Here is a 13,198-nt window from a genome sequence, read left to right as displayed (position 1 = left end):
CCCGAGATGTGCATGATAGTTGGGTGAGTGCCTTTAGTTCATCAAACTTTTAATTTAGCTTTTTCAAATTCCCAAATGCAGCTAAACAGATATCATTTAGCACAGTCTCCAGCTTATCCACACAGTTTGAAAATTGGGTCTTTATTTTAAATGTGACAGGTCCTTTGCAGATATAGCCTTCAGGTTATTGGTTGTTTTTTTTGGTTTAGTTCCCCCAAGTTCCCCCTTTTTTTGCTGCAGATCCAGGATTAAGATGAGCTTTAATACCTCTTAGAGGGACACAATCCCCTTTCTTCCTCCTCAGAATAGGAGAAGTAGATATAAAATGTGCCACCTCCAGCGGGTCATCCCCCGAGGCTATATCTCCCACTGGGGTTTCAGGGAGATCCAGGGGTATATCTATTGAATTTCTTCTCTCTTTACAGTGTAAATTATTAGCAAGGTTTTTATACTCAATACCTCTAATGGTTGTGGGGCTTAGACAGGCCATAGTCACTCCAGCGTATACTTTCTTAGCAGCAGTAATTTTGCCCTCTATAGACCTAATTCTGATATATAGGCACTAAAACCTAGTTACACATAGGGTTACAATACCATTCTGTTGCAACAATTAGTACCATAATTTGCAGGCCAAGAGAGAAGGCCTAGCCCAGCCTCGACGAGGCGTGTTCCGCGAAGCTCTTGATGTGTAGCAGGAAGTAGTAAAGCCCCTCCTTCTCAAGGATCAAGCAAGCTGGTTGTTGTGGTCCACTGGATGGGCCTAAGGCTGCAATATTGTTAACTTAATGCTACATGATGTCAATGTATTGTAACAGGAGTGGCCTTCATCACATGTAAAATGACATGCTATGTGAGAGATTGACTTCACTGTGTCACTGAACCTTCTAAAAAATGTGAAATCAAAGTAAAATTTACCAAATATAAATTGCTCTTTGGCAGCTCACATCCTACCACACAGTTTAAATACCCCTTACATTTTGAGAAATCTTAATTTCTTACGGACCCTTGAAACACTGAGTGTACTGTCCCACGGAGGTCACCAAGGTATCCCTTTATTCTGGTACATCTGGTATGGCTAAAAGCAAGTAGTCCTGGGGGTTCAGAAGAAAGTGTAACAATTTATTGTGCCCTACTTTATTGGTTTCAGAATAAAGTGTAACAGTATATTACACCTTACTTAGTCCGCATGGTTCAGCCCTCTGTGATTAGGCCAGTATGGGTCCAGGGCTTTTGTCAGGACCACTAAGTATATGTTCCATGATGGGTCTCTATTTCCTATTTGGTTGGAGCTAGAGTAACAAAGACAAAATGTAACACTGAACATTCATGGCAGGCCTACCTGCCTGGTTTTCCATTGAGGGCAGATATTAATGCACCTGATGTTTTTTGTACCCCAGTAGGACAGGCGGGGGCACGCCCATATAGTCAAACTCACTCCAAAGGCAGACATCGGGGACAGAGCAGTGGAGAAAATAGGTGTTTCCAGTGGCACTGCACTACTTGTTTTTAGCCATAGCAGAGGCATTGAAAAAAAGTGATAATTTGGTGACCATATGTTCCTTTTTTTATTATATCTTTACAGTAGACCCTGTCTAGAGTTATATATCAAAGTCCCCACTGGAATATTGGTTGAGCCAATACTGGGTTATAGGGAAGGTAATGAGATCTAAAGCATTACATTAATAGGTTGTGTGAGGATCAACAAAAAAAGAACACAGGATCGCATGAACCAGGTCGAACAATCTGGTCAATCTGGTTTGAGGTTACCTTGGAGGTGATAACTACAGAATATGACACAGTATCCAATATCCTCTCAAAAAATCTCTTACCCCTTCCCGTTACAATTAAAATCTGAGTGTATTGTTTGTGGTGTACTGTCACACACACAGCTGATGAAGGACGCTCCAAAAATGTGCATTTGTCTGTGAAAAACATGATGCAATTAACCTTTTCAAAATGGTGGAAGCAGCTTCAACCTGACCTTGTGTACTCCTGGGTTACTGCACACAAGCTTACTCACAGGTGGCAAACAATCACAACTTCAACTGAATTGGGTAATATCGTCATGCATGTGCATTGATGCATGTGCACACCTCGTTAGTGACGCATGAATGCTATTTTTTATTTACAGATCTATCATGGTAGACATCCATATAAGACTGGTGAAGTAAAAGTTAAAAAAACAAGTGAGGGAAAAAAAGGGAAAGGGAGCGAGTGGTCTGGTGGCAATTAGCCCCTCAAGGACCCCATCCCCTAGGGCTGGCAACTTATACCTGGGTGCCCTGGCTTCACCCAGGGAGGTTATTATCATAAAGGGTCCCCCCCTTTATAAGTGGCTTTGCCCCAGTTTATGGGGTCCCCGGGATCTAATAAGGCTCGGGGAGAGGGGCCACACAGCAGCTTCCCTTTTTTTATTGGTCTGGCCCAGGGGATCGGATTCGTGGGGCCCAAGAAGACTTGGGAAAGGCATTTGCACACTCCCTCCCATCTTTTTTGTTGTAGCTGGCCCCAGGGATGTGTTTCCCGGAGTCTGTTAAGGCTCAGGGACAGAGGACTGCACGCCTGCCTTCCCTGTTTAATTGTAATTGGCCCCACAGGATGGGTTCCCTAGTCCAATTATGTGTCAGGGAGGGGGCTGCATGCCCCCCTTCCAATTATATAAATGTTTTGGCCTCAGGGGCCTGGGGTCTACAGGGCCTAAAGGCTAACACTACTCTGCCCATGCTAAAGGCTGTGCTCTGTGTGGTGTTGGCAACCTTCTAGGGTTTGACCACAAGACATGGCTGCAGGCCAAGTCCTGTTACTAACCCTCTGCTGCGCATGGACAACAGCTGTGTGCAGCGTGGTGTTTACTGCCTGCAAGGAGTTAAAAAAACAGCCCTGGCTGCAACACAGGCCCTGTGGCTAACCACACACAAGCAATGGCTGTGCGGGGTTGGCTGCCTCCGGGTGCCAACCTGCGGGGAGTTGGACGTAGGGCCTGGCTGCAAGCCTGACCTTGCGCCCAACCCCATGCCACATGCGACAAAAGGCTGTATTACCACTTTGGTGGCAAAATTACACCCCGGTTGACCGCTATGTATGCAGTGTTGGAGAGCACTGCTGTCCAGGGAGTCTCCCCAGATAAGTTATGAGTGCAATTTAGCTTTTTGTCATTCTGATTGCCTCACCTGAAATGTTGCAGTACCCTTCCCATCCCCCCCTTTGGATCAGAATCACTGAACACATCGGGACAGCCGCGGTGATGATATGGGAGGGCCATTGCAGACGTGTATTTGTTTGAAACAATAGTAACTGAATTTGTGAACAGTATAACAGTTTTCTTTGAAATAAATAGAAGATCGGATACTAGAACGCTAATTAGAAACATTGATGCCAGTGCGAAATACAATGGAGGCAAGAAAATCAAGACGCCTTAAAGAGGCAGTCATTTTTTTGCTCATTTTGTTCTTAAAGATGATAAAAATCAATCACATTCTAAAGGAGATCAAAGTAGAGCTAAAGAACTGTTCTTTCAACTAGAGAAATTATCCAGGAAAGAGATCAGTAAAAGTTTGGAAGTGAGCCCACTTGAGAAACATTTAGCGGTCAATAGGATTCCTTGTGGGTTAATACATTTTATAATGCCCAGTCATCCCAGCACAACTCCAGAAATGTTACAACAGGCGGGCTTGAACAATATGGAATGCTCCAAGAACATGCTAAAACTTTTAGTAAAATATTCCAATAAGGGCTTGGATAAATTGGTTAAAGACATCAAGGAACTGGAGGATAGAATTACCAAGTTGGAAAATCGAGAGAAAGTGGAAACATTTGGGGAAGACTTAGACACGAAATTACACACGCATGAGGTTGAGGTAAAGGAGAGAAAAATGACGAACTTCATTAGAGACTACTCCCAGGGTAGAATATATACATTTGTGAAACGCTTCGAGGTCCTCAAACAGCAACATCCATATGGAGGACTCGATATTGAGAGACAGAGGGAGACTTGTTTCCTCTGTAGAATTCACCAGTGGTTCAGAGACTGAACAAAGTGAGAATGAAACAGCATTGAGAACCCAAACAAATTCCAAAACAACTTTTTTGGAGGAAATGCAACTGGTTTACCTAGACTAACAGACCAGAGGAAGAGAAAGATGCAGGGGACGTGGAAGAGGAAAGCAAAGAGAAAAACAAGAAAGGGTCATAGGACGAACCTATCCTTTTTGTAGTCGGAGAAAGTGAATCAACAAAAAACAGATTTAGGCCCTCATTACGACTTCGGTGTTCTTTTTAAAAGACTGCCGAAGCTGCTGCAGCCAGCATACCACCAGTGCTGGCTGTATGCTGCCTGCCCTATTAGGTGTTTTCTGCTGGGCCAGCGGGCGAAAACAGCGTTTCTGCCTGCTGACCCAGTGGAAAACTCACCACTACATTGACGCTGGCTCGTAATCAAGCTGGTGACAATGTTATGGTGCGTTGGGTGCGACAGCACCCGTTGCGCAATTTAAAAATAAATGCGCAACAGGGTTGTCCATGGGGGACCCTGCACGGCTCATGCCAAGTGCCCCAGACGCCCCCTTTCCGCCTTCTGGCAGAAAGGGGACTGGTAATCACCAGGGCAGCACTGCTTGCAGTGCAGCCAGGGCGGATGCGACCCCCGAGACCGACAGGCCGTCGACAGGCGACAGACTGCCGGTGGGACTGCGGCCCTTCTGCCACGGTCATAATAGGGTGGTCCTACCGCCCTGTCTGCGGCGGTTCAACTGCCATCACGAGTGTGGCGGTCTTGAGACCGCCACATTCATAATGAGGGCCTGAGTATTTCATTTTTCAAAATATGCTCTGACACCTAGTGAACACCAGGTGTTTAACAAAGGACTGTCATTCTGTCTGGAAATACATTTCAATTTTGTGGAAACAAAAGTAGACACTGACAAGTTTATTAGGAAATTAAAATTGGCTAAAGTGCATGCACAGAACAAAAATAAAGATGACATCATTGGAATGAATAAGACTATTCCTGCAAACCAACTCATCAAATTTCTGACCTCAGAAACAGTTTAGAAAATCAGAATGACAGCAGTGTGGAACATTTAACAGAGTCACAACTGCTGGCTGAATGTGGGATTGATACAGATACTCATCAATATAGTGATATGAAACCACGTTCTAGGTTATGTCCCGTTTTTCCCTTCAGGCAATAAAATAAAGCTATTTTATGATCTTGTTGCAACAGATTTGGAAAAGCTACACAAATTGAGGAATTACAGTAAAAAAGAGAATCTGTTGAGAGATGAAAGACAGACCCTGAAATCTTTGCAAGAGAATGCTGCCATCAACATTAAATCCACAGACAAATGTAGAACTATAGTAGTGATGGATAAAGAACAATGCATAAAGGAAGCAAACAGACAATTGAGGAACAGTAACAGCTACATCAGGCTTACTAATGGTAATCAAACAACAGATTGATGAGACAATAAAGGAATGGCATACGAAGTTACTGATCAATGATGATGAATTAAAGTTTTTTAAAGTGGACCACTCCATAACACCCATCAACTACTTTCTTCCCAAAATCCACAAGAGCCTTACCAATCCTCCAGCGAGACCCATTGTGTCTGTGTGTGACTCTCTATTAGAAAACATGTCTAGATATTTTGATTACTATCTGGCCCAGTGGTATGAGCCCTAAATTCATACATTAGGGACACAGGAGACCTGTTGAGGATCCTAGATGACAAGTATGGCAAGAGGAATATTTTCTTCTAACAGATGTTGTGGTATCATCATACACATCGATCAGGCATGAGGTGGGCCTTAAGGTAGTGGAGTACTTTCTGAAACAATGCAAAGTGGGAGAGGTGGATCATTCAAAGATGTTGTTGGAGATGGTGGAGATCTGTTTTAACAATAATGTTTTCTTATTCAACGTGCAAGTGTATAAGCAGAGATGCAGAACCGCCATGACGTGGCATTTTTTCCAAGCTATGCTAATTTGACAATGGTGTGGTGGGAGAAGGAAATTGCTTGGGGTGAACCACTTCAACATTACATGGATAAAATAGTTTGTCAGACAAGATAAAATGATGATTTGTTTATGGAACGGAACCATCCCCGAGTTTAGAACATATTACAATGTACTAAATTCAAATGAAGTAAGCCTGAGATTCACACATACCATAGATAAGTGTTAATGTTGTTGATGTGACAATCTATGTGGGTAATGGTGACCTCCAAACTACCCTATATCGTAAGGAAACTTCCACCAATTCTATTTGGCATAGTTCAAGTTTACATCCTCACTTCCTGTTGAACAATATTTTATATGGGCACTTTCTGAGGCTTAAAAGGAATTGTTCAACTGCAGCTAATTTTGAAATGAATAGCCAATTGACTTTGCAAAGATTTCGGTCAAGGGGTCACCAACAAAAACACATTCATAGAGGATACGAAAGGCCACTCCTGAGCTAGTGCATGGAAGGGGTTCTGTTCCCTCGGAGGTGAGGGGAAGATTGTACAACAAGACTATTGCTCACTGTGGCAATGCTGTAGTGACCATGTTGTAGCTGATCTTTGGTTACTCTTCAGCTGCAAGAGCTGAGATGGTGTGCTAGCCAGCTTAAGTTGCACTTACATGTGACCATCCCTGTACTGTGCCTCAGTTCAGGATTCTGGATCCAACGACTGGTCCAAGGTCCACAGATACCTCAGCTGTTCATTTGCTTTTACTCATTCTGTCATACTGCTTTGTGTTGGGCTTGGCTCTTTCTACAGGGTCATCCACAAACCTTTTGCCTTCACCCTCCTTTTTTCCTGTTTTCTGAACCAGTTTCTGTTGGCCTTAAGGACTCTGCATGTTTTACCTCTTGTAACTAGTTGCAGAGTTCTTGTGCTTTCTCCTTTAAACCTGGTAAAATTGAATTACACTCATTTGCCATATTGAATTTACTTGTAAGACCCCAGTAAAGTAGTATTACATGTACCTAGGGCATGTAAATACAATTTTACTCGTGGGCCTGCAGCACTGTTTGTGCCGCCCACTTAAGTAGCACTTTAAACATGTCTCAAGCCGGCCATTGCTGGCTGTGTATGCAGTTTAAACTGCCATTCTGGCTTGGCAAATAAACCTTTTGCCAAGCCCAAACCTTTGTTTAGTACATGCAAGTCACTGCCAGGGCAGGCCCCGAACATCCCAGAGAGCTGGGTGTGGTGTATTTCAAAAACTGGCTATGGACCTTTATGTTTTACATGTCCTGATAGTGAAAAACCCTTAAATGTGTTTTTCGCTACTGCATTGTTTACCTCTCCCATAAGATAACATTGGGTTTCCTATTATATTTAATGTTTAACTGGTAGCAGGTAGGATTTGGGTGTCTAAAGATTTGTAACTGAAAGCCCTTTTTATTGGTAAAGTTGGAATTTAAGTCACAATTCTGAAAATGCCACTTTAGGAAGTTGGAGTTTTCTTGCCCTAGCCATGTGGTGGCTGCAGCCTGCAATTCACTAGGTGTAGCTGGCAGTTATCCTTTGTGTATTACTCTCAGACAGTGAGACAAAGGGAGGATAGGTGTTGGCAGGATAGGCCACTCTGCCTTACCGTGTGGGCGTAGCGGTCCTTACCTCATTTGCACATCAAAAGGCCCTGTCTGAACACATTCACAAAGGATTTGTCACTAATTGTTTGCGCCCCCAGGCAACCTGGGGCCAGGGGACGGAGGAAATCGATACCTGACATCTCAGTGGAGGTGGAACCTCCAGAGCTTTCTCTTACTTCAAAGTGGGCACCAGATATAAATAATGGTCCTCATACTCAACTCTTCAGTACACATGTGGACCTGTGGCTGCCCTGCATGAAAGACTGCCATTCTGCTGCCCTGGTGTGCTGCCCAGCTGCCCTCCTGCCTGAGTGAGAAGGAATGGTCTTGCATCTTGAACCCAGGACCACCAGAGAAACTCCAAGGGCTAGCCAAATAGGCTCCTGATTAGAGCCTCCCGGGAAAGAACATGCTCCAACAACCTTGTACCCAGCAATAGGACTATGCTAGCTGTGAGTCCTGCCATTCCAAGTGGTGACGCCCCAGTCCTGGACCCATGGAAGGTGGCCTGAATGTGCTGTGCTGTGCCAGCCCAGCTGTGGTTCAAGCAGACCCGATGCAACTCAGTACATCGCCTCACAAAATTCTGCATCAGGACCTCCGTGCTACGCATCCTCAATGTAGAACTTCGCATCACAGCCTCCCCTGAACCGCCCTTGTGCGACACATCGCATGCCCCTCATCGACGACTCCCTCGATGATGACACAGGACTCTGCATTGCAAGCCACACATCTTCTTTGGATCCAGCCGGTGCACAACATATTTCATATAGCAAGCCCTTTGTCAGTGGTATCCTTGATGATGACACAGGATCTCGCATCACAGCCCTGCAGCCCCTTGGAGCCTCTGCTGCATGATGTATCCTTGACACAGGATCTCTGAATTCTCCACAGCCAGGATTTCAGACATTTGATCAGCAGTCCTAACTGGGTCCTTGTAGCTGGCCCATGTTCCATCGCAGTCAGCCTGAACTTGTGGCTTTGTCCCAGACTAGTGCATCCAGATAACCAGAGTTGGCGCATTGTGCTTTTTGGTGCTATTTTCACTGAAATCTTTAAAATTGCATTACTCTGGTTCACTTGATTGGATTTTTGATTTGTTGATTGGTTAATTATAATATTTAATCCTATTTTTCATAATAGCTGTCAGATTCTTCTGTTGTTTTGTTTCACTTTATTACTGTTTGCATTGCTGCATAAATACTTTATACATTGCCTCTAATGTAATCCTGCCTTCTCTGTACCAAGCTTCCAGAGGATTGGGCATAGGTTAATTTGGGGTTTGCTTGTGACTCCACCCTGACAAGGATTGTGGTTACTGCTTGAATAGGGTTTCACGACCGACTCAACACGAAAAACCCATTTTCTTACACTTTGTATATACTCAAATTCCCAGTATCAGACTCAACTCCTTTTTTACTTCTCCATTCACATCCACTGACGCCATGTTTGCAGCTCCTCCTTTGTCCTTTATCCTCCGCTTCCCTTGTTCTTCAGCCTCCTCTTCCTTTGTCCTTTTGCCTCCACTCCCTGCATTTCCACTTCACTTCCACATTCTCAGTAATCCATCCTACTTGTTTGCCTAACTGTCTTCCCTCCTTGGGTATCATGTTGCCTCCACTTCTCTGTTTTTTCAATTGTGTTTCTTTTTACCATTTTCGATTTCACACCCTTTCTGCTTGTTCGCTTGTCTTCCTTCCCTGTCCAGCAGATTATTCATCTGATTGCCCCCTGCCCCTTTCAGCTTCTCACACTGATTTCCTTTTTCCCATTTAGACAACACTAGTGTTTCGTTTAGCAGTCATTTGTACCCCTTCCTTCATTTGATCACCTCTGCCCTGGCTGTTGTCTAGTGTGCTTACCTCTGCCTTACCAACACTTCTTTGTGAATTCCTTCTAATTTCCCATTTCATTTGTAACTGATTGAGGATGTCCTTACCAGAGCCAGGTGTAATTTCCGCTGTTGCTATGACTTACCTAACACCATCTGTGATTTTCTGTCCAGACTAATGTCGTTTGATTGCCCCTTCCCTCCTCTCGTCATGTAATGTGCTGCCTGACCTGCAGACAGTGTCATTTCCTCTACTTACCTGACACCCAGAAATCTATAATGCCTTACTTAATTTTCATCATGAATGAGACTATGCACCAGACAAAACCACTGTGTAAATTATTGAATTTAGAAGTTTTCAAGACCTGGTTCTAGTAACATCATTTTCATTAATCAATGGTCTGTGGCTATGTATCTTGATGTTTCTAAAACATTTAAAGATTCCTCCAGCATGAGGATTTTGTTAGGAGTCAGTTATAAAATATGTTCCTATTGTGAGTTATTTTTTTTAATAAATGTGAGTTTTTTCCCAAAAAATTAATAACCTATTGCTTGTCTCATACAGATGTACAGATAAATATCAAGCGCTGCCTGAGTGATGGCTGTGACACTAGAATTCATGGGTTAAGGGCAGTCGGCTATCAAAAAATCAAGAAAGCTGGAGTATCTGTCTCTGATGCATCAGCAATCTGGTACTTGTCTCTATTGACATCACTAGTGACTGCTTCTTTGGAGACAAACCCAGCAATTGCAAAGGCGGTTTTGGAAAATACACAGTAAGTATATCAATAGTTCAGTTTCATTGCAACTTCGATAGATGCTGTTAATTTGTTATAACCATTTTCAGCTGTATACATTTGTGATTTTGTTTCAAAATTATTATTTTGGAGTTATTAGCTTTTGGAAGTTACTAGTTACTACTTAGTGTATACATGAGCACGTACATATATTATTGTCATTAATATTAGTGGCAGTATCATTATTTAACATCACCACCAATAATGATTGTAATGATAATACTAATAATAATTTAATAGAGTAGTGGTTCTTAATCTTTTAACTTCTGTGGACCCCGTCGTAATTAGTACTGGAGTCACTGTATGTTCATTGGAATGTCGGGGACCTCCGACTGGGTCATAACTGTAAGCTGGGGACCCCAGTCTAAGCAATTTCGATGATGTTAACCACAAAACAATATGTAAAATATTTTATTTACTTCACAACCAAATATAAAACATCTACAAATTTGTTGTTAATGGGAAGATTGTGTTTTTTTTAAAATTAATTTAAGACAATCCATCGTCCATACTATATTCTGTTTTTTTTATGCTCTTGCACCGTCCCACAAATCAATCCGGGGATAGCAACTTAATTGCTAGTCTCCATTTTCAAATTCCTTTACATTTAATATCATGTAATTTTCTAGCAGTCGCAGACCTCCAAGGGACCTTGGACCACAGGTTACTAGCCACTGTTATAGAGCATTTCATAGTTCACATCTGCCATTTGTAAGTGCTGTAAATAGCTGTTATTAATCTTAATGGTTCTCAATTTACTGACCAAGGAAAGATGGATGGAAGAATGAGTCTGCTTTGCTGGGATTTGCACTTGTGTCATTCTGGTCACCACATATATGACCAGAGAGATTTGAACTATTATGCTGGCAAATTACACAGTGTCCTGATAATCATTTAGATACTTGACCGTATTGGATTCTCATGAATAATACTTAATGTAGTGTAGGGCACAACAATAATAAGAACCATAAACCTATGTGCCTTATTGTAGGCGGTAATACTATGCCAATAACACTGGTCCTGTTGTTTTTTCTGTTGCTTCAGCATAAAATTATATGAGCCCTCATTCACACAAACTGACATACTTCACCATAGTGATGTATTTAAGCACTTTCTGCCTGTGTACCCCCATGCATTTCACTGCACATTTTACTTTTGTTTGCACATATGATCTTATAACGTGCTTTATTATAGTTTGATTATGCATTAATTATTTATACACATACAAAATGAGTTTCTGAAAAAGAAACTCACTTCTGGCTTAAAAAGACAATACCCAATTCATCATGGCACCATATTTACGCATATTGATCAATCCATTATCATTACTAGTAATAATTTTAATATTTTAAGCCATTAGACCCATGGTCTTAATAGCAATTAAAAAAAAGGAAAAAGAACGATTTTAAAACAGAATTCAGCTGTTTAAGATACCTCAATATCAATATGACTACCACTATTTAGCCTGCCTCTTGCCTCCACATATTTATGTTATACATTCCCCAGGCACAGTGACTAAAACCTCTGGCCTCCTCCCACTTTTCAAGCCCCCCCCCTCCCTGCCAGAGAAGCTTTACAGGCAGAGAGAAAGTCTCAAGCTTTGTTTGAGTCCAGAAAGTCTTGGAAATTTCCTCTCCAGCTGACCCTTAGGGATGCTTATTGGATTAGTGGTACTGCCATGAAAAGGCTGGTGGAGAACAAGGTTGTAATCAGCAGGGCAGCTCTGCGTTCAGTGCTGCTCTGGCTGATTACAACCTGCACCCGCCGTCAGCCCGTCGAGATTTCAGATCCTTGCAGGGACAGCAGTAGGTTGGCAGGTCTGCCCGCCAACCTTGAAATGTGGCAGTTGGACTGCTGCAACTGCGACGGTCCTACCGCCACAGTGGTATTGCCGGTCTTCAGACCACTAGTGTTGTAATCGGGCAGCAAGTCTGGAAAATGTGAAAAATTGAAGCCTCTGTCTGAGGAGATGTTTTCTTGTTCTGGCGATACTCAACACTAACTCCTTACTGCAGAAGTCTTCCAGGTCGGCAATAATTGTCCTTGGCCTTGTACCCACTATTGGGGTACTGGCTGGGACCCGATAGGCCCTTGCTATTAACAGATCATGGGCAGGCAACTCTTCTATCTCCCTACTTAATGATTCCCTAAATGACTATGCCAACCATTTTACCATGCCTGGCTGCGACGACTCGGAGCCATTGAGAACCACTTCAACTTGTATATTGGACTGGTGAGACCGGTTCTCCAAGACCTCACACTTTCTCGCCAAGGACCTAATTTTTAGGTTTAAACTAGTAGTGTTAGTAATATTAGACTTTTCATGTTCCTCCAGAGTCAGTAGACATTTTTCCATCCCTTGCTGCTTAGAAAAGATGTCATTGTTTCGTCAAAGACTTCCACCTTCTCTGTTAATTTCACCAGGTGAGGGGCCTGCTCCATTTGTGTCTTCTTTACTGTCCGAATTTCTGACAGGATACACTTGAACATCTGTCTAGTGGACCGACCTGAGAAGAGCTATGAATCAGCCGACTCCAGACTCCCCATATGTACAGCCACTGGAGTCCGCTCAATGATACCTAACATATCTCCTGCTTGTGCAGCTGGCTCCTCTAGGCCTAGGCCTCTACTGTCTTCTTTGCGCACCGTCAAAGCGGCAAATCTATTGGGAGACAGAATCTGTTTCGGATTAAGGCCACCCCCCATACATTCTATTCCATGTACTCCAGCTGCTTCTCCTGGCCTGGTGTGCCAATTTGATTCTTATTCTTTAGAAGGCTTGATATTGTTTGAGCCATGACGTCGCCCTTCCAAACCTGGAAGATGAAGTGACCGTGTTTGCCTGCTGTCAACAGATCCAAGTGCGCTGGCCTGCCGGTTCTCCTTTCTTGTGAAGTCTTCCGTTGGTTTCCATCTCCCTCGACCTTCTTGTTTATGAGCTGTAGACTCTCATCTGTCAACCCAATGCCTGGCCTGATTGCTGCCCT

General features: G+C 43.1%; 1 protein-coding gene across 2 annotated transcripts in view; it reads left to right on the top strand.

Moving 5' to 3' along the window:
- The window catches only part of ZZEF1 (zinc finger ZZ-type and EF-hand domain containing 1), a 1,404,152-nt gene that overhangs the window by 115,932 nt on the left and 1,275,022 nt on the right, over nt 1-13,198 (top strand). For both annotated transcript variants that reach the window (XM_069226690.1, XM_069226689.1), the window contains exon 6: nt 9,980-10,190. In XM_069226690.1, coding sequence (XP_069082791.1) covers nt 9,980-10,190 — 211 coding nt within the window. The remainder of the gene's footprint in view (nt 1-9,979; nt 10,191-13,198) is intronic.

Source organism: Pleurodeles waltl, chromosome 3_2 (assembly GCF_031143425.1).
Source record: "Pleurodeles waltl isolate 20211129_DDA chromosome 3_2, aPleWal1.hap1.20221129, whole genome shotgun sequence".
NCBI lineage: Eukaryota > Metazoa > Chordata > Amphibia > Caudata > Salamandridae > Pleurodeles > Pleurodeles waltl.
Note: the sequence above shows the minus strand (reverse complement) of the source record. Positions and strands in the feature narration are given on the sequence as shown.